The 22,432-nt window shown below is 38.0% G+C and overlaps 3 protein-coding genes across 4 annotated transcripts; 2 read left to right on the top strand and 1 right to left on the bottom strand.

Moving 5' to 3' along the window:
* Positions 1 to 385: 385 nt before the first annotated feature.
* Positions 386 to 4,375, top strand: ube2v1 (ubiquitin-conjugating enzyme E2 variant 1). The gene is made up of 4 exons (XM_017450978.3): positions 386 to 490; positions 2,095 to 2,243; positions 3,725 to 3,850; positions 3,934 to 4,375. Exons 1-4 carry the CDS (start codon positions 469 to 471, stop codon positions 4,078 to 4,080), a joined length of 444 nt encoding a protein of 147 aa, XP_017306467.1. The 5' UTR covers positions 386 to 468; the 3' UTR covers positions 4,081 to 4,375.
* Positions 4,376 to 5,399: 1,024 nt separating this feature from the next.
* Positions 5,400 to 14,841, top strand: csnk2a4 (casein kinase 2, alpha 4 polypeptide). Its single transcript, XM_017450977.3, has 13 exons — positions 5,400 to 5,587; positions 6,612 to 6,801; positions 7,396 to 7,507; positions 7,623 to 7,724; positions 8,163 to 8,213; positions 8,771 to 8,830; positions 8,948 to 9,031; positions 9,132 to 9,242; positions 9,453 to 9,554; positions 9,967 to 10,067; positions 10,754 to 10,902; positions 10,982 to 11,071; positions 12,165 to 14,841. Exons 2-13 carry the CDS (start codon positions 6,701 to 6,703, stop codon positions 12,278 to 12,280), a joined length of 1,179 nt encoding a protein of 392 aa, XP_017306466.1. The 5' UTR covers positions 5,400 to 5,587; positions 6,612 to 6,700; the 3' UTR covers positions 12,281 to 14,841.
* A 567-nt stretch (positions 14,842 to 15,408) lies between these two features.
* On the bottom strand, positions 15,409 to 22,207 carry slc2a10 (solute carrier family 2 member 10). Of its 2 annotated transcripts, none has more exons than XM_053674117.1 (6): positions 21,802 to 22,207; positions 20,489 to 21,649; positions 18,080 to 19,183; positions 16,750 to 16,872; positions 16,502 to 16,637; positions 15,409 to 15,729 (listed from the first exon to the last, which is right to left on the bottom strand). In XM_053674117.1, the coding sequence occupies exons 2-6, from the start codon at positions 20,490 to 20,492 to the stop codon at positions 15,636 to 15,638; spliced, it is 1,461 nt and encodes a 486-aa protein (XP_053530092.1). In that variant the 5' UTR covers positions 20,493 to 21,649; positions 21,802 to 22,207; the 3' UTR covers positions 15,409 to 15,635. The 2 variants fall into 2 exon arrangements, with proteins under 2 accessions (XP_053530092.1, XP_017306564.1); XM_017451075.3 differs by having other exon boundaries at positions 20,489 to 20,565.
* Positions 22,208 to 22,432: the final 225 nt, after the last annotated feature.

Genomic DNA, 22,432 nt, shown 5'->3' with positions numbered 1-22,432 from the left:
TGAATTTTGGGACAATAATCTACACACAAAACACAATAATACACCTTCATAGATGAATTCTGATCATACATTCACATGCATGTGTGGAAAAAACAAAATATACTGTACAATTCCTATACCCACGTGCATATTGGGAAATAATACAATACAGTGATACATTTCTGGAATACATGCATATGGAAAATAATGTATATGCATGTATGCAGTATGGAAGTTTTTTTTTTATCTCCATGAATGCATGCGTTATCGTAGTCACAGTAATATTAGCGCGCGCACAATTAAACATCCGTCACATTAGACTATAAAGATAAACTATTTGTATCACAAAAACAAAACACTGATGTCAAGAGAAAACACCAGGCTCCAGATCACTGACTGCACGCTGAGCTTTGTCGAGCACGTGCGCGTCCCCGCTGCTGAATGTGTACGTAACGCGCAACGGGCGCGTCACCGCTCCTGAGCGACAAGATGGCGGCGTCCACCGGATCAGGTAAACTCAGTTTGTTCCGTTTCGTTTTAAATTCCGTATGGAATCGTTTTCTAACTCTGAAAATCGAATCGAAGTTTGAATAAAGAGATGGAGTTTTGAGTAGCTGTTTCCAAACTATGTGACTAAATCCAGAACGTTCTTTCAGAGAAATAATGATGTTTGAGGTTAGCTAGCTAGTTATCATTTCCGAGTTGTCATTTTTCCTCACCGGTATTCTGATGACCAAGTCCCGCCTCTTGCGCTACGATTGGTCAGCACAGTTTCGACTCGTGCTCTGTGATTGGCCAGTAGTATTAGGTCTCCTGCGCTGTGATTGGTTATTAATATCTCTTACTGTGCACATACTGCGTACCACCATCTTTTACGAGTTTAAACTCGTGTTTAATTTTACAGTTACTGAGTTGTTTGGAATGTGTAGTATATTATAAACCTAACGTCAATCATTATTTAAATTACACCCGCCATTTATTACGAGCGATTAGCCAATCATACCAAAGGAGGCGGGGTTTGTCGGAATACGGGTGGGGAGGAACTTGTGCTGGTGCCTTTTTATTTATTTTCATTATTATTATTGGTTTTTTTACACTCGTGGCTTAAGTGTAAACAATTTACTCGTCCTTTCTTCATCCAAAGATTGAAGCATATTTTTGTGTAGCAAATTAGCATGTTGGGAGCCCCTGGAGTTTGATCAGCCTACGATGCTAATTAGCTAGCTAGCTAGCTAGCTAGCTAACTAACTTAGTCATTGCAGCGTCATGACACATATGTTACTGAACCTGCGAAACAAGCTGGAACAAGAGCATGCCTGCGTGCATATGCATGAATTCTAGCCAATTATGCGTTGCATTTTGGGGAATGGCACGCGTGCATGCATTTATCCTAGGAAATAAAAATCTGTGTGTATGCATTTTGGAAGATATAGGATGTGTGTGTATATATATATATATATATATATATATATATATATATATATATATATATATATATATATATATATATATAATATGCATTATTGTAAATAATACAACTGTGTGCATGCATTCTGAGAAATGGGTGCATCTAAATGTAAGCATTCTATTCATGCATGCATTTTGAGAAATAGGTATATTTGTATGCATGCATTTTATAAAGAATGAATGTGTGCATGTATTACAGGAAATAACAACTGCATGCATGCATTATGATACAAAATGTATTTGCATGCATTGCTTAAATAGTTTGTGTTTGTGCAGGCATTTCTGTAAATAATGCATTTGCATCAACGCTTTCAGGGAAATAACGGAATTGCACGCACTTTAAGGATTACTTCATCTGTGCATGCTTTATAACATGACCATGCATGTATGCAGTGAAATAGTGCAGCTGCATGGAATATGTGTTCTGTGAAACAAGACAGGAATAAATAACATTACTCCTGCATACATGCTCGTGTTTAAAGGAAATAAGAATTCATTAATTATTTTCTGGTAAAACATATAATTGTTACATGTAAATGAATCACATGTAAATGAACCATAGGAAAATGAATAAATAAATTGAAGACAAAACATATAATTGTGTTTTAACGCTCCGGATAGTTCACGCTCGTCCTCCGTGTGTTCCAGGCATCAAAGTTCCACGTAACTTCCGGCTGCTGGAGGAGCTGGAGGAGGGGCAAAAGGGCGTGGGAGATGGGACGGTGAGTTGGGGTTTAGAGGATGACGACGATATGACGCTCACACGCTGGAGAGGAATGATCATCGGCCCGCCCCGGGTGAGAATCTGTCGGCTTTTGCTCAGATTTAGACGCAGAATATCTGCTGAACAAACATCTAAAACTTCCCCATAAACTCAAGCTGTATATCCACCCCCTTTTACTGCAGGGTGGGTGGGGCTAATTTTCTGTAACGTTTGCTTAAGCTCCACCCTCACCAATTACACAGCTGTTTTGTTGGGGGGGTTTTTTCTTCATTTTATCAAATGCTGTCTCTTCAGGTCCGGCAAGCAACTAAATCTGCGTATAAATAAATAAATAAATAAATAAAGAGAGACAGAGGGGGGGAAAAGAAACAAAATCGCATCAAAAATAAAAGATAAAAAAAAATAGCAGTAAATAATATCCGTGATGGAATAAAAGTACAATCATTAATACCATCTTTTTTTAAATAAAAAAAGTGTGTAAATAAATTATAACTACAGTAATTAAAAAAAGCATACAAAAAGTACAATAAAAAATAATTATTGAAAAAGAATAGAAATAAATATCTTTAATATTCTGTACAAATATAATAAAAGTACAGTATTTAAAATAATGTAAAAAAAAAAATTGTAATAAATGGTCTGCACTTATATAGCGCATTTATCCAAAGCGCTTTACACTGTGTCTCATTCACACACACACACACTCCCACACCAGTGGTAGCAGAGCTGCCATGCAAGGCACTAACTTGCCATCGGGTGCAACTTGGGGTTCAGTGTCTTTCCCAAGGACACTTCGGCATGTGGAGTCATGTGGGCTGGGAATCAAACCGCCAACCCTACGATTAGTGGACAACCCACTCTACCACCTGAGCTACAGCTGCCCCAACCTGAGCCACAGCCGCCCATATAAATAATAATAAAATAATATACTATGTAAGTATAAGAAGAATTCAAGTGCTGTAATGCAAATAATATAATAAAATTGTAAAAAAAAAAAAAAATAATAATAATAAACTATAATTGAAAGTGTGTAAAAATAGAAAAGTATTATAATTAAAAATATATAATAAAAGTTTTCATGGAATTAAAGTACAGTAAATAATATAATAGTGTTAAAATAGGAAAACGAATGGTACTAAAAATCATAATACATGAAGTGCAGAAATATAATAAAATTGTAATTATTAAAATAATATTAAACAGGGTGTAAAAACAATGTGTTGTGTGTAATAATAAATGTACTGTAAAATATAATAATTTTTAAAAAATTAGAATGAAATTGCTATTAAAATAAAAAATTTAAGTGTGTAAAATATGAGAAATTCAATAATTAAAATAATACACATTTTGAGAAATTACAGTATTAAAGTAATATAATTGCAATAATTTTTTAAATAATAAAGTGAAAAGGTGTGTAATAAAAGTATAATAAATAAACTTTATAAAAGTAAATAACAGAGAATAAGAGTAAAATATCTAAGAATAGGAGAATAAAGTGATATTTCTGGTGCTCTGATATTCTGTGTGAGATTTCTGAACTTCAAACTTCCTCAGACGATCTACGAGAACAGGATATACAGCCTGAGGGTGGAGTGCGGACCTCGGTATCCAGAAACGCCGCCACTCGTCCGATTCGTCACCAAAATCAACCTGAATGGTGTCCACAACTCCAACGGTGTGGTGAGTACAGGACTCACGAGTCCAGCTGATCCGTATAAGCATGTATGTGTTTTAAAAAATCTAAAGTTTCTGCTGTGTTTCAGGTGGACGTCCGCGCCGTCTCGTCTTTGGCCAAGTGGCAGAACTCGTACAGCATCCGTGTGGTTCTGCAGGAGCTGCGCAGACTCATGATGTGCAAAGAGAACATGAAGCTGCCGCAGCCACCCGAGGGCCAAATCTACAGTGTCTAAACACACTCACTCACGCATGCGCGTGCGCACACACACACACACACACACACACACACACATTCATGTTCCTTTCCAAGACTCTCATCATTCCCTTATTTTATATTGCAAGGCTCCACCCCCCCACCCCTTCACTAGAGCAGCCAATCAGCAGCTCTCATCACTCAGAAAATCACGGACGCATCGTTATGACGCATCATACAGATCATCTTACTGATCGTCTTGTTCTTTTGTTTTTTAATCTTTATTTGTTATACATGCAGATTGTAAAATAACATAAATTATCTTATTGAATGTACCTGTGTGTGTTATTGTGTTACTTCCTGCTAAAGGAAGTGTGTGTGTGTTTTTTCTAACACTTTTTTACACTTTGGTTTAGTAAAAAATAAACCATTTGTGCTTAAAAAGCAGTTATAAAAAAAAGAATTTTTAAATGTTATCACGGAAAGAACGTGAACTGTGATCAAATGTAGGTAATAGTGTGACATGACAGGTAGAAATGTTAAAATTCTGTAATCAAATAAAATTTTATTTGTCACGTACATAACCATACATCTTATGACACACAGTTAAATGCTTGTACGACTGCACTGATAAGTAAAAGAGAATAAAAAATAAGATAAAATATAATAGATAAAAATATACTAAAAAAATATATAATATATAGACAATAAAACTAGAATATATGAATAGAAAATTATAGAAAAAAAAATTACAATAATAATATATTACATCGAGTAGAAGAACTGTACCTGTGCAAAAGAGGTGTGCAAATTGTAGGGAGTGCAAAATATGAGTGAAGGTAAAATGTAAGACATCATACTGTATAGTCCAGAAAATCTAATTTTCTGATAGATACATTATATGGCCAAAAGTATGTGCATCCGATCTCTGAATGATTGAGTTCAGGTGCATAAGATTGAGCACATGGGGGGCAGCTTCATATGTTCTGTCATTTTTGTCATAAACTTCTCACAGGAGGCAGGCAGAGCTGATGTTGAATGTAATAAAAATTTAAATATAGAAATTAAAATAATACATGTAAGAAAATCAACAATCATTGCTGCATTGCAAGATATATCGTTGAACATTACAGTAAATAGGATTATCCGCGCGTGCGCACTTCTCTGTAGTGCGCTCGGGCAGTATATACCTCACGCATGTGCGGTACGGTGACCGTCGAAGAGTGTTGCGCATGCGCGGTACGGTGACCGTCGAAGAGTGTTGCGCATGCGCGGTACGGTGACCGTCGAAGAGTGTTGCGCATGCGCGATACGGTGACCGTCGAAGAGTGTTGCGCATGCGCGATACGGTGACCGTCGAAGAGTGTTGCGCATGCGCAATGCAGAGCGCCGCTTAGCGCTCTGTGTGCCATATTTGTCACTGAGACAGCAAAAAAAAAAAAAAAAGATCCGGTACCTCAGAAAATTAATTTTAAATAAATAAATAAATGAAAAGCCGCGACGCTGGTGAGGATATTTCTAATCACCGGCTAGATTTCATCTAAGAGGTAAAATGAGTTGAATTTAATGCAGTATATATATAGATATATATATAAATTTAAAAAAAACTTTAAAACAGGAGCTGGGTGCTGTGGCTATGCTAAGCTAAGATAAGCTAGCGGTAACTAGGAAGCCGGTTAAACTAATGATTGTTAGGTAGCTATCCATTTAAGCGCGTTAGCATGTTAGCGCTATAACGGTGGGTAAGCTAATGCTAAACCAGCTAATAAGTTTATATTCAGTTTATTAGGTAGCTAATGTTAACAATATGACGTGATAGCCAAAGGTTAGCATAGTTATTTAGCTCACTGTTTGTTGTACTATAATACTAACATAATGTATTATTTTTATTATTATTATGAATATTATTAATGTTATTATTATTAATAATAGTTATTTATGGTGAACATTTTAATGATGTATAATTAAATAATATTTTAAAATAATAATAATAAGCTCTCTTCTAATAATAGAAAATTAATGTGCCTGAAATTTGTGGTTTGTGAATAAATATTAATAAATTAAAAAGGGAACATAAATGTAAATTCTCAGCAATTCTTCTTGCATATAGTTTTTTTCTTTTTTTAACCCAATTTTTTGTCTTTATTATCTCATTTTTCCCCCTTTTATCCAAACAGCAGCTCCTTGAAGACAAATCCATATCCACTGGTACACGTTAATTATATTTGTCTGGTTTTTATCACTGAAGTTGAATCTGTGATGGAGTTTTACTACAGAATTCCACTTTTCATTTTTTATCTGGAAAATTATAAACTGCAGGTTATAACCTTGCGTTCAGGTGAGAGAACGGAGCCCAGCACGTAACACGTAAATCAAGAAAACGATTTTCACACTGATTAGTGCGTTATTTAATCTGTGTTAAACTTGTTAGTGTTAGAAGTTATATATAATGCTCATTTGGACTAAAAAAAAAAACAGCTGGACAGGCCACGCCCACAGGTGATTAACTACATGCCTCTTTTCTGAATGTAAATAATAAAATACATCATTTGTTGGTTTTCTGTCCTGCAGGTGTTCAGGAGCGTCACTGCTTCGACACGTCCCCATTTCCCTCTGCAGTCGTCTTCTCCTCCTTCTCCTCCTGTGCCAAACTGTCGGACATGTCGGGTCCGGTGCCGAGCCGAGCGCGGGTTTACACTGAAGTGAACACACACAGGCCCCGGGAGTACTGGGACTACGAGTCTCATGTGGTCGAGTGGGGGTACGGAGCACTCCTTCTGACACACACACCCAGTCATTATTACTTATTACATTTTCTTTATTTACGTTTTCTCTTTTACATTAAGAATTTTTTCCTCACCTTCTTTCTTCTGTTAATTACTCACCTCTTTTTCTTATTCACGTGAACACAGGACTGCTTTCTGTCTCACTTATTTACATTTTTATTTCCGATTAACATTTCTTGCATATCTGTCTGCCTCTCGGTCCTGTCTGCCTCTCTGCCTCTCGGTCCTGTCTGCCTCTCTGCCTCTCGGTCCTGTCTGCCTTTCTGCTTCTCGGTCCTGTCTGCCTTTCTGCTTCTCGGTCCTGTCTGCCTTTCTGCTTCTCGGTCCTGTCTGCCTTTCTACTTCTCGGTCCTCTCTGCCTTTCTGCTTCTCGGTCCTGTCTGTCTTCCTCTCTGCCTCATTAAGTGTAAAGAGACGTGAATGTTTGTGAATGACCTGAATTTAAAATTTCTATGGAGATGTGTGTCTCTCTCTCTCTCTCTCTCTCTTTCTCTCTCTGATGAGTCTCAGGAGAATTCTGATTTAACAAACTGAAGCGTGTCTCTGATCGTATGAATGATGTTTTATAGAAATCAGGACGATTTCCAGCTGGTGCGGAAGCTCGGACGCGGAAAATACAGTGAGGTGTTCGAGGCAGTAAACATCACCAACAACGAGAAAGTGGTGGTGAAAATACTGAAGGTAAACATCTAGTGTTATTAAACACAAAGTGTGGAAACAGGAGTGTGAGACAGTGTGAGACAGTGTGAGACAGTGTGAGACAGTGTGAGTGATCAGTGTGAATTCTCTCCATCAGCCTGTGAAGAAGAAGAAAATAAAGCGTGAGATAAAGATCCTGGAGAACCTGCGAGGAGGTCCGAACATCATCTCGCTTCTAGACATCGTCAAAGATCCGGTGGTGAGAGTAAAAATAATTCCTTCATTACGTAATTACGAGTGTATTGGTTGCCTGGAATCCTAAAGAGCAGTAACTAATATTATTCAACCCTAAAGTATATGGAGAGCTTCTTATTCTATTTTTTATTTATTAAGGAACGGCAGGTACGTTTTATCAATTTAGTTACATTTAATATCGACGTTCAAGCAGCTAGTTCCGTCACCAGCCTCTCTTTATATTTTTAGCTTTACCTACTGTTACAAGGCTCTGACACTGGAGACTCCTTCCATAAATGTTACATAAACATTTGTGTCCTTCCCCAAAGAAAACCTCGCCATGTCAATGATTTTTTTTTAATCCGTGTATTTTTAGCGGCTGTGAATGAACTGTTACTATAGAAACGATAACGCCATCATGGTGCGCTGTATAATTGACCTGCTTGTTTGTTTGAATCTACAGTCCCGAACTCCTGCCTTGGTTTTTGAACACGTGAACAACACAGACTTTAAGGTAATAAATAAAAAAAAGTAAAACGTACACACTTATTATTACTCACCTTTTTGTTTGTCTTTCTTTCTTTCTTTCTTTCGTAAATTGCTTCTAAGCCAATCAGAACACAAGGAAACGGTGCCAATATTTTAAATATCCACTTAACAATAATATCGAATGTAAAAAATATCGCAATATGTCCTGTTATTTGATGATCAGCACGTACCTTGTCAGTGCTTTACGATTATATCAAACCGATATCATGATCTTTGTATTTATTTCATTTTTTTTAACAAACAATTACAAATCCTTAATTGGAAGCAGCTGATTGGATGATAACATTTAAAACCTTAAACTGTAAGATTGTGTTTTTTTCCCCTTGTTTTCAGTGTTTTTATAATGTTTGCGCTACTGTTTTGCTAGTAGTTTGTTAGCCTGCGTATCATGGTCCGTATGATGTACCGTGAGATATTTTTATCACGTATACAGTAAAGCTGCATGGCTCAATATATTGTCGATTAAAAAAAAAATTAAAAATTAAAAAAACGCACAACTTTTCTCTCTTTTTATCTCGTCAGCAACTGTATCAGACGTTGACGGACTACGACATTCGGTTCTACATGTACGAAATCCTGAAGGTAAAACGTAAACTGGTTGTGTTTATTCGTGCTACGCTGAATAAACTCTCGTTTATTTCTGCTTCGTTAGATTTGTAGTTAATGTTTATTTTTTGGGGTGTTTTTTTTCTTCTGCAGGCTCTTGATTACTGCCACAGTATGGGAATCATGCACCGAGACGTCAAACCGCACAACGTCATGATCGATCACGAAAACAGGAAGGTACACATACAGATTCATAACACCAGTTGAAATTGCGTCTAGCTGTATTAATTTTTTTCTCACAATATTTAATGGTTGGGGTGTTGTTTCTCCCCCACAGTTGCGTCTTATTGATTGGGGTCTGGCGGAGTTTTATCACCCGGGACAGGAGTACAACGTCCGAGTCGCCTCACGCTACTTCAAAGGACCAGAGCTTCTCGTTGACTATCAGGTCAGAGAAAGGATTTATTACCAGTATGTTAATGTTAATATCATATTATATTACAATACATTATATATATATATTTATATATATATATATATATATATATATATATATATATATATGTATATGAGAGTTCACAGTGAAGTAGAATTAAATCCAAGATCAGGTCCGGCTCGCTTTCTGATTAATTAGCTGCATTGCATACCTGCGTTACAGATGTACGATTACAGTCTGGACATGTGGAGTCTCGGCTGCATGTTGGCTAGCATGATCTTCAGGAAGGAGCCTTTCTTCCACGGCCATGACAACTACGACCAGGTAAATCTCGTCACGCAGCTGCAGATATCTGCAAGTCTTTATAACTTCAAAGCTTAGTAGTTTGTTGTACAGTTTTGTTTTAAAATACTTTTTTGGAAATACTTCACTTAAAAAATAATAATAATAAATTATTTCCCTGAGTAAATAAACAGCTAAAACCCCGATTTTATTCAGCTAAACTCTTTCAGTTACCTGACAAGTGTAATAAATATAATTAAACCAATCCTAACAAAAAATACAGTCATGTCTCTTTATATGTAAATATTTCCAGTTGCAATAAAATAAATCTTTTCCAATTGTCACAGGATCGGATCAAATTTGTTTTTGTGTTAAATTCAAAGTAAATCCAAAGCCTTTACTCCAGGATTTGCACTCGATTAACGACGTTGCCATGTTTCTCATCTCCGTGTAGTTGGTGAGAATAGCCAAAGTCCTCGGAACTGAAGACCTCTACGATTACATCGACAAATACAACATCGAGCTGGAACCTCGCTTCAATGACATCCTGGGAAGGTGAGTATGTTCTGACGTGCTGAGATACTGACACCAAGTAAAGTATCCAGGATATTCTAGATACCAAAACGATGTGTTGTCCAAAAGTAAATAAATAAGTAAATAAAAGACGAGTCAAAACAGGAAAACTCCAGAATTCAGATTGTTGTAGTGTTATAGCCTGATTTCTGCTTGTTTATGAAATTTTATTACATTTTCATTTATTAGTTTACTGTTTATTAGCAGGGAAAGGCCAAGTGCAGGGAATAGTGAAATGTATAGGGAGGTGAAGCGCACGGAAAAGTGAAGCGTACAGGATTGCTAAAAGTATGGAAGGGCGACGGGAGCGGGAAAGGTGAATGGTGCGGAAGAGCGAAAGCTTGGGAAGAGTGAAGGGTGCGGAAGAGCGAAAGATCGGGAAGAGGGAAGGGTGCGGGAGATCAAAGGGTGCGGGAAGGGCAATGGGTGCGGGAGGAGGGAAGGATGCGGAGGAGCAAAGGGTGTGGAAGATCGAAAGATCGGGAACAGCGAAGTTGCAGTGAGTTACTGCTGAACCAAGTGACATTTACTTGTCGACCCCCACTGTTGGAAATCTTCCTCTGTGAATCGTGGGAAAACGCATGTATGGGGAAAAGGAGGGCTCCATATAACAATGTGATTATGTGTAATGGAGTTTGTGATGTTTCGTATCCTTCCTCTGGCCGCAGACATTCCCGTAAACGATGGGAACGCTTCGTACACAGTGAGAATCAGCACCTGGTGAGTCCCGAGGCTTTGGACTTCTTGGACAAGCTGCTGCGATACGACCATCAGGCCCGCCTGACTGCGCGGGAGGCCATGGAGCATCCTTACTTCTGTGAGTCACTCATCACTGCTGATTTATTTTATTCATTCCCCTGTGTTCCCTCTGTTTAATCCCCCTCTCCCTGCTTCAGACCCTGTAGTGAAGGATCAGTCTCGCATGGTGGGTTCCGCTAACGTCCCAGCACTCAACACCGCTGTGAGCACCGCCAGTCTGATCACGGGTAAGAGCAGGAAGTGAGGTCATGCAGAACAGCTATACACACACTTCTTCTTCTTCTTATTATTATTATTATTATTATTATCCATCTCCTTCTCCTTCATATTGTTCTTTCTTCTTGTTCTACTCCTACTTTTTCCCCCTTCGTTTTTCTCTTTCGTTCTTTCTTATGCTCCTCCTCCTCCCCCTTCCTAATCTTTTTTCTTCTCCTTCTCCTCTCTCTACCTCTCCTCCTTCTTCTTATCTTTCTTCTTCTTTTCTTTCATCTGATCTTTCTCATTTTACTCATTCTCCTTTCCCTTATTCACATTCTTCTTATTCTACTCCTACTTTTTCCCCCTTCGTTTTTCTCTTTCGTTCTTTCTTATGCTCCTCCTCCTCCCCCTTCCTAATCTTTTTTCTTCTCCTTCTCCTCTCTCTACCTCTCCTCCTTCTTCTTATCTTTCTTCTTCTTTTCTTTCATCTGGTCTTTCTCATTTTACTCATTCTCCTTTCCCTTATTCACATTCTTCTTATTTTCCTTCATCTCCTCATTCTCTTTCTTTCTCCTTCTTCTTTTTCTCCTCCTCATCCTCATTTTCCTTGTTTGTCAGTCTCTTTATTTTCCTCCTCCTTGTCTTTCTCCTTGTCTTTCTTTTTCTTATCTTTCAACTTTTTTTTTCTCCTTCCCCTCCTCTTTGTCCTTGTCCTTGTTCTCCTGCTCCTTAGTTTTGTTCATCTTTATCTTCTGCTCCTCCTCATCCTTCTCTTCTCCTTCTTTTTCTCCTTTTAGGTGATATTTTTGGGTTAAATACTTAAAGCCTCTGTGTACTGGATTAATTTAAAATGAATTCCTTAAATAATTTAGCATTTGAAAGTGTTTATTTGAATACGCTTATATTTTATACCTTCGAATACACTGAAAATAAAAAAAGCATATTTTAACATTAATTAGATGGAGTAAAAACACGGGAATGTTTATGAGAGTAATACAGAGTGATGTTTATTCTATACTCAACTTTAACATGAATTTGAAAATCTCACATCTGGACATAGGTTTTTGTTTGTTTTTATTTATTTTTAAATTCCCTTTTTTATTTATTTTCCCACCCGAACAGGGATTGCTGCTCTTCCCGCCTCCACGGCTCTGGGCCCGCTGGCCGGCTCACCCGTCCTCTCAGCCGCCAATACCCTCAGCGTTGCCGTACCCGCTGCCGCCGGAGCTACTCAGTGACTCCATGGGACGGATGACCTCTGACCTCTCGGTTCAGCCTGCAGGGGACGATGGGAAAAGCGTGTCCCTTTGTCTATCCCTCCTCCCTGCTCTTTCTGCCCCCCCCCCCCCCCCCCCCCCTCACCTACACCACACGCTTAAAAAAAAAAAAAAAATCACCTCAAGTTAAACAAACGCTCCACTTGTTTAACAGTTTACCTGAACTGTACGGACTATTAAGTGTGTGTGTGTGAGTGTAGCATTGATGATGTTAAGCACATGTTTTTCCCACATGTTAGAAAGGAAAGGTGTGTGTGTGTGTGTGTGTGTGTGTGTGTGTGTGTGTGTGTGTGTGTGACTGATTTAGGAGTAGCTCCATGTTAAAAACTCAAATACGGCTAATCACAAATCAGGTTTTTTCACCGACACGGAGCCAGCGATGATTCTTTTAAAATAAAAATAAAACATTTTATTCATTTTTTTTTTCCCAGTAGAACCGCAGTTCCACTGGTTTGAAAAACGATCCTGTTCAGTGTTTACATTTTCTTTCTTCACGTAGCCGAGTGTCAGAATCCCTGTCGCAACACATCATCCGTATTTTTCCATCCCATCCACACGTGGGTTTGTTTTCATAGGACATAAATTCTCTCAATTCTTTAAAATTTTAGGAAATAAAGAATTAAACCTGTTATACAGTTTATTAGGGCACCAAGTAGCTTTCATCAGAAGATCCTCCTCCTCCTCCTTCTTCTTCTTCTTCTTCTTCATCGTTGGTTTATTTTTTTCTTTGTTTTTCCCTTTTTTTTTTCTTTCTTTCTCCATTTTCTTACCTTTTCTTTTTCCCCTTCCTTTTTTGTTTCTTCTTTCTGTGTTCTTGTTCCTTTTTTCTCTCTTATTTTCTTTATTATTCCCTCTTTTTTTTCTTAGCTTCCCTTTGCATAATTTTTATTTCTTTTTTTCTATTTTGACTGAAACAGAGTTAGGATTAAATACAAACTTCATCGTAATTACAATATACTAATAAATCAACAAACGAATCCGAAGAGAAATAAACAATTAAAGGTATTTTTCAGGTTTTTAGGGGGCCGAGCGTCAAGTAGTTTCTGTCAGGAGTCTTATTTTTCATCTTTTTTCTTCTTCTTTTTCCATTATTTATTTTGTTTCTAATTCTTTCTCTTATTTTTCTCTTTTCCTTTTCTTCCGTTTCTTTTTTAAAAATTGTTTGTTTTTTTCTTTTACCTTGTTGTGATCTAGTTTTCATTTTATTCCGGTGCGACTTGTGCAGAACACGAGAAATCGCTCCTCGCTTGGCCTCAGCAGTGTTGTAGCGTAAACATGTAAGAAGATCATAACCAAAATCACAACTAAATCATCCGTTTCTTCACATACCGTCTGTTCGTTCCTCAACAATATATAGCAATTATGCAAATAACTCGAATCCGGCGTGTATGTTTGTTTGCAGCTCCGGGTCGGTGTAAAAGCTTTAACGTTAGCAAACTCGTCTCCTCCTCGGTGGCCGTAGAGTTTTAATCGTACTGGTGCTGTCCTCATGACCGAAACACAGCGCAGTGTTTAAATGCAATGGTTGTAAGCGTGCATTTACATGCTGCAGGAGCGTCACCTCTTCAGTGTGTGAAACGCTGGAATGGGAAATTAATCAACATGGCGTGTTTACTCTGTACAAACCGTTCACATGGCAATATATCACTTATTTTCTAGGTTGTTTTTTTTTTTTTATCAATGTTACAGAACTTGCTGCTATCCTCCTCAGATGAGCTCTTAGTGGATTTCAGTTCTTCTGATGTTCTTTTCTGATTCTAAAGGCAGAAATATTATTCCCTAAATTATTATTTCCTAAAATATCAATTAAAATTCCAACCCAGAAGTATTACTTCCGTGTCATTAGCGTGTCCTTTTACTCTCCTCAACCAAAGCTTCACACTGATTGCTTGGTGGAGAGTACTGGATAACCAATCAGTGGGCTTTCTCTTAATTTATGCGTTGGGAGGGGGGCTTTCAGAGCGTGCATCCGATTTTACAGTTAAAATAAACGTTTTGTTTGTTTGTGTAAAATACACGCCTGTCTATGGAAGAAAATCTCGAGAACATCTCTCAGAAATGTTCCTCGTGCATGACGTGACTTTTTCGTAAATATTAAACAGTGGGAAAAATGCAGATATTGTGTAAGTTGTGTAGAAAAGAATTACATTAAAAAATTGTATAGATAGTTTACGATAAACTTTGACGCGTTCGCTAACATCACACCGAGACATTTTCCTGAATGTGTTCCACTTCACTGTTCAGTGACATGACACTTTCAGAGTCGCTCTGAAGAAATTACACCAATGATTTCTGATTAATAATGAGAATTATTTTAACTGTACTGCGACTTTTTCATAACGCTCTTTACTCGTTATTTTGTTTTTTAACTTTATCATTTCTCCATGATGTAAATCTGATGCACACTCGCACATATGTCCTCTTGGTCACTCAGAGTCACGACTGTACATACGTCTCTGTCCTCATGTAGAGCAGTAGTGTTTCAGGATATTTGTGTAAATAAACGTGTTTTATTTATCGCACGTGTAAGTTTTTTCTTTAATGTCCTTACATACTTATTTTTAAAATTCACTTGAGGGGAAAAAAAAATCAGCGTCTTTAGTTCCTCTAGAGCAGCTCGTACCTGTGATCTTACAATTCAGTTTTAAAGAATTTCATGTTAACATTTTATTTTAGCATTTAATTTTAAAGTTTTTTTTTTATTTTAATGTTTAATCTAAAAACATATTCACGGTTAATATTTTATTATAAAGTGTATTACATTTTTAATGTTTAACTTCAAAACATCTAATTTTTACTTTTAATCTAAGTGTTTTTGATTTTAACCCTTAATTTTAAAGCGTGTTTAATTTAACATTTAGTTTTAAACGTGTTTCATTTTAATGTTGAACTTTAAAGCATATTTAATTTTTACTTTTAATCTAAAAGTGTTTGATTTTAACCTTTCATTTTAAAGCATGTTTAATTGTAACATGCTAATTTAATCTAAACACGTTTAATTTTAATGTTTAATTTTTAAAGCACTTCATGAATTTGGTATGATATAGAGGTTTGCCTAAAGCTACAAAAACAGTTTTTAAAAAACAGTAGAAAATTATCAATATTTTTATTTAACATTTTTTAAAAAATGTATAATTTAACTGGACGGGGAAAAATGTAAACAGCTGGTGAACAGCTCGAGACAAATAATTCTGCGTTATGAACTTTATTACAGTAAAAACGTCAGGTTTTCTGCCACCTCGTTCCACATGATGATCAGCTAGTTTATTACATTAAAATAAAACTTTGGGTTTTTCTGGTGGCCTGATGGTGAATGTTATATCGAAGAACTCGTCCAGGAGACTCTCTGATATCCGGGTGAAAAACGTCTTCTCTGGAGAACACTGCAGAATTCTTCTCTGTGAGGAAACCTGTACAAAACGACTCCATTTTAACTAAGTAGCATTTTTCATAAGCAGTCAGCTGTACCAATTTTAAGACTCATAAATTTGCATAAAATCTGTAGCTCTAAGGAATCAAATTATTATTATTATTGATAAAATTACACTATCGCTATCGGTACATATCATCTTAATTTTTAGAAATTGAAGGTGAACTTGCTAAAAACAAAAAACTGCCCACTGGTTTTAATTACAAAGTATAACAGCTATATTTTAGCACTTGGCTGGTTACCAACATCAAAAACGATTCCTACTGCTGGAGACGTAACGTTAGCCGAGCTAATCAGTAAGCTAGTTCATGTTAGCATGGTGTTGTTTCTAAGCGCAATTATTGTATTTTATGCTAAGCATACAAAGATGGTAAAATACAGGCTTGTTGTGATGTCATGTGATCTGGAATGCGATTCGTTGATCAAATTTAAAGATGTAAATATTCAGCTAGAGTTTTTTTTTTCTATTATGAAACAGCTAGCATTTGGAGAGGGTGAAAGCTAACAAGACACATGAACTGAGCTGCGTAATCTTCTACTAAACTGATTATATTTAATTACAATCAGATCATATAGTTTTGTACTGGAAGCCTGTCCAAATATCCAATTTATTATTTTTTTATTACTATTCAAAGTAGGTAAGTTTTTCTGAATTGGTACCAAAACTGAGCTTTTGGTCTTTTTTTACTTTTTTTTTTTTTTTACAATTTATTTATATTCAGAAAATTCAAAGAATCTAATCGTGATCTGACCGTCTTTCACACAGCTCCTTGTCGATGTCCTGCAGTGCTTTGCCTTTAGTCTCTGGTAGAAGGACGTAAATAAAAACGACGGCTGCTACTGCGATCACGCCGTACGTGAAGAACGTTCCGGAAAGACCCATCACATCTGAGGGAGAGAAAAAAAAACAAACAAAAAAAACAAGTCAGGTCTATTAGCATAAAAGTAGAGCTGGATTAGCATTGTGCATACTGTATTAACTCCGGATTTGTATACGGGCCTATGACATTGAGGAAGGAGAAGGTGACGATCAGGTTGGCTGCCCAGTTAAAGCAGCTGCTGAAGGCAAATGCTCGTCCTCGCACATCTGCTGGGAAAATTTCACTCAACACGACCCACGTCACTGGAAAAAATAAATAAATAAATCCACAACCTTCATTACTCTGGAAAACAAAAACCACAAGTTTTTTTATTGTGGAAAAAAGGAAAAATAAAGAAAAAAAAACACGTTTATTTGCTCTAGATATCAAGAACAAGAACCAAATCTTTAGGGTTCTAGCTGATTTTCAACCAACTTCAGAGAAACTGGATCGAGCATCTGTCCATTAACTGTTATTAGTGAAAGCAATCCCATAATTCTGCTCAGCGGACGATGAGTTACATAAAAAAAATATGTTTCTATAGTAACACACTAAAAACAAACATTATCAAAATGTGTGTAATTGCTGATATGAAGATTTCTGTAGTTTATCTAACATTAATGGAAGGAGTCTCCAGTGTCAGCGCTTTGTAACAACCAGAGGTAAAGCTGTAGATTTTCAGAGATCTTCAGGACAGAGGCGCTTACCCTTCGTTGCGGTAACGCGACAAGCCGGTATTTTGTTTTTTTTCTGTCTAATTAAAGAGAGAGAATAAAAAGAGAGAATAAAGCAAGGCCAGTGAGGGAATGGCCGTTTATAGCAGCTATAACATAAGTGAGAAAAGGGAACCGACTTGTTTCACGGACGTTCCACAACATTAAACGTAAAATAGTATAGATAGATAAAAAGTATATACGTGTAAAATAAACGTGTAAAGATCTGTTGTAGTGAAAATTTGCGTTACTGTAGCGATAGTGACAGGACAAGTCAAACGTATCTACGCTGTGTTCAGAAATGGTCTCGATTCCACATAAACAGTCAACTTTTGTGTGTTCACAACTTCATGAATCGTTTTAAATGCCACGTTGATGTTTCCCAGTATGGTAGAACTCGAGGAAGTCTTTCCTCAGTAATTTACCAGAACATGCTGAGGATCCTGACTTTTTGTCAGTGTGCTTTTACATTGTCACTATTAAACACATAACAGCTACAAACTAGTTAGCTAAACCATTATCCTCAGATATTAGCTAGCTTGATCTCAGTCGTTGCCTTGCGACAGTCGCCTAGCTCGTTTTAACCGCAAGCATATCGAAAAAAGCGTTTGACTTCTCATATTGAGAGGAAACGATACAAAGCAACGGAAACGCTAACATGAGAAACTAGACTAGCTGTTATGTTTTTATGCATTGTTTTTTCTAGAGCAATAAACAATGTAAATTTTTGTTCTAATACAAGCAGAATTCCACGTACTTGGACCAAAGCTCATGGAGAAGGCGGCGACAACAGCCATCATGCAGAACAAAACAATCCAATTAAAGTTTCCTGCATCATGAGGAAGTGCGGTGGCGTTATTTCCAATCTCAGGTAACACGGTGTCGTTTAAACGAGAGCCGCAGTGTCTCACCATATCAAACTCTGAATGTCTGCTCAGGAATCCTATAATCATCAAACCGACAGCCATGACGGAGCATCCGCCAATCAGAAGCGGCCTCCTTCCGACTTTATCCGCGCAGAACATCGCTGCTAATGTTGTGATAACTTTAACGATCCCGAGGCCGAGCGACGCCAACACAGCAGATGCGTCGCTCTCGAACCCCACAGACTGAAAGACGGTGGAGGCGTAGAAGAGAACATTGGGCTGACCTGTGAACTGCTGGAACACAACCAGCCCGAGACCGATGGCGGTCCTGGTGTGCATGTTATTGCGGTGCTGAAACAGATCTACGATTGTGTACGCCTTCTTGTGTGTTCGGGCTCCGTTTTCACTGCTCTCATTCAGGAGCTGTATGACCGGCGTGTGCTGAGATGGTAGAACCCAAATACAAACCAACTGCGCAAGCGACGGCGCAACTGCCAACCCGAACATGTACCTCCATCCTTCCTGAGCTCCAGATAAGACGTAGTTGACGGCGTACGCGAGTAAAATCCCGACCGTCACACCAACTTCATACAGAGTGACCATCAGACCTCTGCGTTCAGGCGAAACGATCTCGGAGATGAAGATGCAGCAGGACATTGAAGATACACACATGGCGAAGCCCACCATGACACGGCCAAAGATTAGCATCAGAAACGAGATGCTAACACACAGGATCAGGCTCCCGACAATGATCAGAAGATTGCTGAGCAAGATGGACGTCCTCCTGCCGTGTCGGTCGATCAGCCAGCCGCCGATAACAGAAGCCAGAATGGCTCCAATGAGGAGGGAGCTGACCACGGCCTCCTGCTGGACACATCTCAGCTGGAACTGGACCTGGAGCTGCAGTAGAGCGCCGGAGATGATTCCAAGTTCGTAGCCAAACACGAGACCGCCAAGAGTTGATACAGCAGCGGCGACAACTACAACAGAGCAACCTGAGGAAAAGAGAGATGGTTTTTATTAGCACTGTTTGTAAATTATGACCAATCAGTGATGACTAGCACAGCAAGGTCCACGCCAATAGTTCCTTGTTCTGACTAAAAAGTTTCCTGCAACAAAACTAAAATCAGTTCTGGTTCCTACTGGAGATATGTTTCCTAAAATCCACGAGTTTCTTAATAAAATTATTGTAGAAATGTGCCTACAGTTCCTGAGTTCCTGAAAATATTCCTTTGGTGGCAATGTGCCTGAAGTTCCTATAAAAAGTCCTGTGGTGGAAAGATGACTACAGTTCCCAACTTCCTTCAGTCAAAATGTCCCGAAAGCACTACAAGTGTTTATTTTGTGGTGAAAATGTTCCACTGGTTCCTGAGTTCCAGAAAAAAAGTTACTGCAGTGCAAATGTACCTAGAGTTTCTGAGTTCCTGAAACCGTTCTTCAGGTGTAAATTGTCCCTTGTCTTCCTGAAAACGTTCTTGAGGTGCCTACAGTTCCTGAATTTCTGAAAAGAGTTACTGTATTGGAAAGGTGCCAAAAGTTCTTGAGTTGCCTAAACATGCCTAAAGTTCATGAAAAGGTTTCTGCAGTGGAAACATGTCTAAAGTTTACAAGTTCCTGAAAACGTTCTTGTGGTGCAAACACACATACAGTGCCTGAGTTCCTGAAAATGTTCCTGCTGTGGAAATGTACCTACAGATGTCAAGTTCTTGAAAAAGTTCCTGCGGTGGTAATGTATCTAAAGTTCCTGGATTACTGAAAAAGTTCCACCTGGTTCCTTACCTGTAAGCTGCTCTGACCTGGATTTTTCTGTTATTTTTTTCACTTTGCAGAATATTGTGTTAGAGTAAAGGCTACGCTCTCCACAGCCAGAACTCTGAAGGAGATCCTCTGAACCTCTCACAGGGTCTGCAGGTGTGTTTTAACGTCACAGTTTAATGCAGTGGAAACTTCTTGCCCACAGCCACCAGTTTCCTCCACCAGTTTTTCATTAAAGGCGAGTTAAACAGAGCAGAGAGCAAGTTTATTTGTATTGAATGTTAACTTTATTGCCATATTGTCCATGGACTTGAGCTGTGTTTACAGCTGAACTTCAGGGTCCAACACTACAAACCGTAATCTCCTCAAAGTCTCCTGTGTACAATTTCATTATTTTGTACCAAAACATTGAACACTGAAGGCTTAAAATCTGTTTTACCTGCTCCTACAACAACAACAACAACAACAACAATAATAATAATAATAATAATGTTTATATTAACATCAGACAGAAGTGAACGGTGTCGGTGATTAGACTCACTCACCCATGATGGTTTTATTTCTAGGAGCTTCAGAGCTTCATGGCGACTGATTAAATCAGCAGCATACAGTAGAAAAACACCTACAAACCGAAAAACCATCATTAATCCGAGTATTCAAGTAACAGCTTGCATTTGTTTTGCTGCTTTTGCTGATTTGAGCTCCTGATCAGAGGTAACCATGGCAACCCTCTTGTTGATGCTCCAGATCTAATCCCACTTCAGGTTGCTGAAGGGGGGAAAAAAGCCTAATTAATTAGCATTAGAAGCAGCACACAGGCTAATATTAGGTCCTGCTTAGCATTGCTTGCTTTTGGGTTTTGTCGTTTTCTTAAGACATAAACTCACATTTACACGCAACACAAACTACACAGCAGTTAGCCATGTTATGTCGTGATTAGCATAAACGTCTGCTTGCTAATTCCTGCATGTTTGAGAGTTTTTGGTCACCACAGGTAAATTGAATCTTAACATTGTGATTTATTGTATGTAGCTGAACCTAACATTGATTGATTATTTTAGAAATTACAGTAGAAAAAAAGAAGGATTTATGTAATGAAACATCACATAGGCCTGTTTGTTAAGATAGAAAAACCTCAAGCAAAATAGTTACATTGATTTAGCTTATAGATCAGCTAAATCAAGAGAAATGATTTTATCTGTCTATATAAATGTAAAGAGAAAAAAATATAAATAAGAATAACTCCATCCATCTTTGATACCACTTATTCTACAGGGTCGCAGGGAACCTGGAGCCTATCCCAGGGAGCATGGGGCACAAGGCGGGGTACACCCTGGACAAGGTGCCAATCAATCACAGGGCACACTCACACACGCCAATCAGCCTACCATGCCTGTGTTTGTACTGGCGGAGGAAACTGGAGTACCTGGAGGAAACCCCCGCAGCATGGGGAGAACATGCAAACTCCACACACACAGGGAATCGAACCCCCAACCCTGGACACGTGAGGCGAACGTGCTAACCACTAAGCCACCACCACCACCATCATCATCATCATCATCATCATCATCATAATAATCATAATAATCAGGATCTGATGAAACCAATGAACACAGGTGCTGGACAGATCCAGGTGATGCAGAAAGATCACTTCACGTAAGTCATCAGCAGTCTGCAGGTTTCGCGCTCCAACTCCTGAAGAGCAACTTGTGAGAAGATTAATAAGAAGTTCAACTTCATCAGTTTGTCAGAGAATCGGAATTAAGTTCACTTAAACCCCAGAAAACTAATAAATCACCACTGTTCCAGCTGTTAAAACTTCAAGCCCATTTTTGTTGCTAAAAGTTTTCAATCCTACCTGAATCCACTGATTGTATTGGATCCTCCTCCGTGGTGATCTTCAGCAGGTCTGCAGCAACTGGAGATAAAATAAACCGCTTCTTTTATTTTTTGTTTATTTTACAGAATAAATAAAAGATTGCTTATTCTTATTCTGTATTATTCTACACTTCTCTGCGTTGTTGACTGTTCACGATGTACTACATCACAAAAACAAAAAAGATTCAGTTCTTAAAAACTATTTTTTAATTCCTTTTCCAACTTTCCTCCATCATTCCTCAACACGCTCAGGGGCTGGAGAAATTAGTTAGTTGGTTGCCAGATTGAAAAATTGTGACCGTCTCGTCTTGCAATCACACTGGAGATTTTGTTAATGACCAGAAGCTGATATATAAATGTTTTAATTCATTAACATGTATGTTATTTGGAAAGTTATCACTTTTGCTCGGGTTTAATATTCATTCTCTGGGATGAACCGATCAGCTTTAACATTTTATAGCAAATTTAGTCCCGAGACGAGTCTAGCAAACTTTGTTTAAAACCATGCCCGGCAATTCATGGAGATTCTGAAAATCATGTTATTACATTACAAATTATATTGTAAAGCTTTAAAATCAACTGTAAAAACTGTGTGTGGAATGTGAGCTGTG

The sequence above is a fragment of the Ictalurus punctatus genome, chromosome 21 (assembly GCF_001660625.3).
Source record: "Ictalurus punctatus breed USDA103 chromosome 21, Coco_2.0, whole genome shotgun sequence".
Lineage (NCBI taxonomy): Eukaryota > Metazoa > Chordata > Actinopteri > Siluriformes > Ictaluridae > Ictalurus > Ictalurus punctatus.
The sequence above is the reverse complement of the archived record's forward strand: the minus strand, read 5'-3'. Positions and strand labels throughout refer to the sequence as shown.

Bases quoted from the DNA above. Each gene is read 5' to 3' on its own strand.
- csnk2a4 (XM_017450977.3), top strand. From the start codon at position 6,701: ATGTCGGGTCCGGTGCCGAGCCGAGCGCGGGTTTACACTGAAGTGAAC. The intron at 8,214-8,770 runs GTAATAAATAAA...TTATCTCGTCAG, and splicing joins TGAACAACACAGACTTTAAG to CAACTGTATCAGACGTTGAC. The intron at 10,903-10,981 runs GTGAGTCACTCA...TCCCTGCTTCAG, and splicing joins CATGGAGCATCCTTACTTCT to ACCCTGTAGTGAAGGATCAG.
- ube2v1 (XM_017450978.3), top strand. From the start codon at position 469: ATGGCGGCGTCCACCGGATCAG. The intron at 491-2,094 runs GTAAACTCAGTT...CGTGTGTTCCAG, and splicing joins GGCGGCGTCCACCGGATCAG to GCATCAAAGTTCCACGTAAC. The intron at 3,851-3,933 runs GTGAGTACAGGA...GCTGTGTTTCAG, and splicing joins TCCACAACTCCAACGGTGTG to GTGGACGTCCGCGCCGTCTC.
- slc2a10 (XM_053674117.1), bottom strand. The intron at 16,873-18,079 runs GTACGTGGAATT...TATTTTTTCCAG, and splicing joins CTCCATGAGCTTTGGTCCAA to TGACGTGGGTCGTGTTGAGT. The intron at 15,730-16,501 runs GTCAGATCACGA...CGTTTTGTACAG, and splicing joins AAGGAGCTGTGTGAAAGACG to GTTTCCTCACAGAGAAGAAT.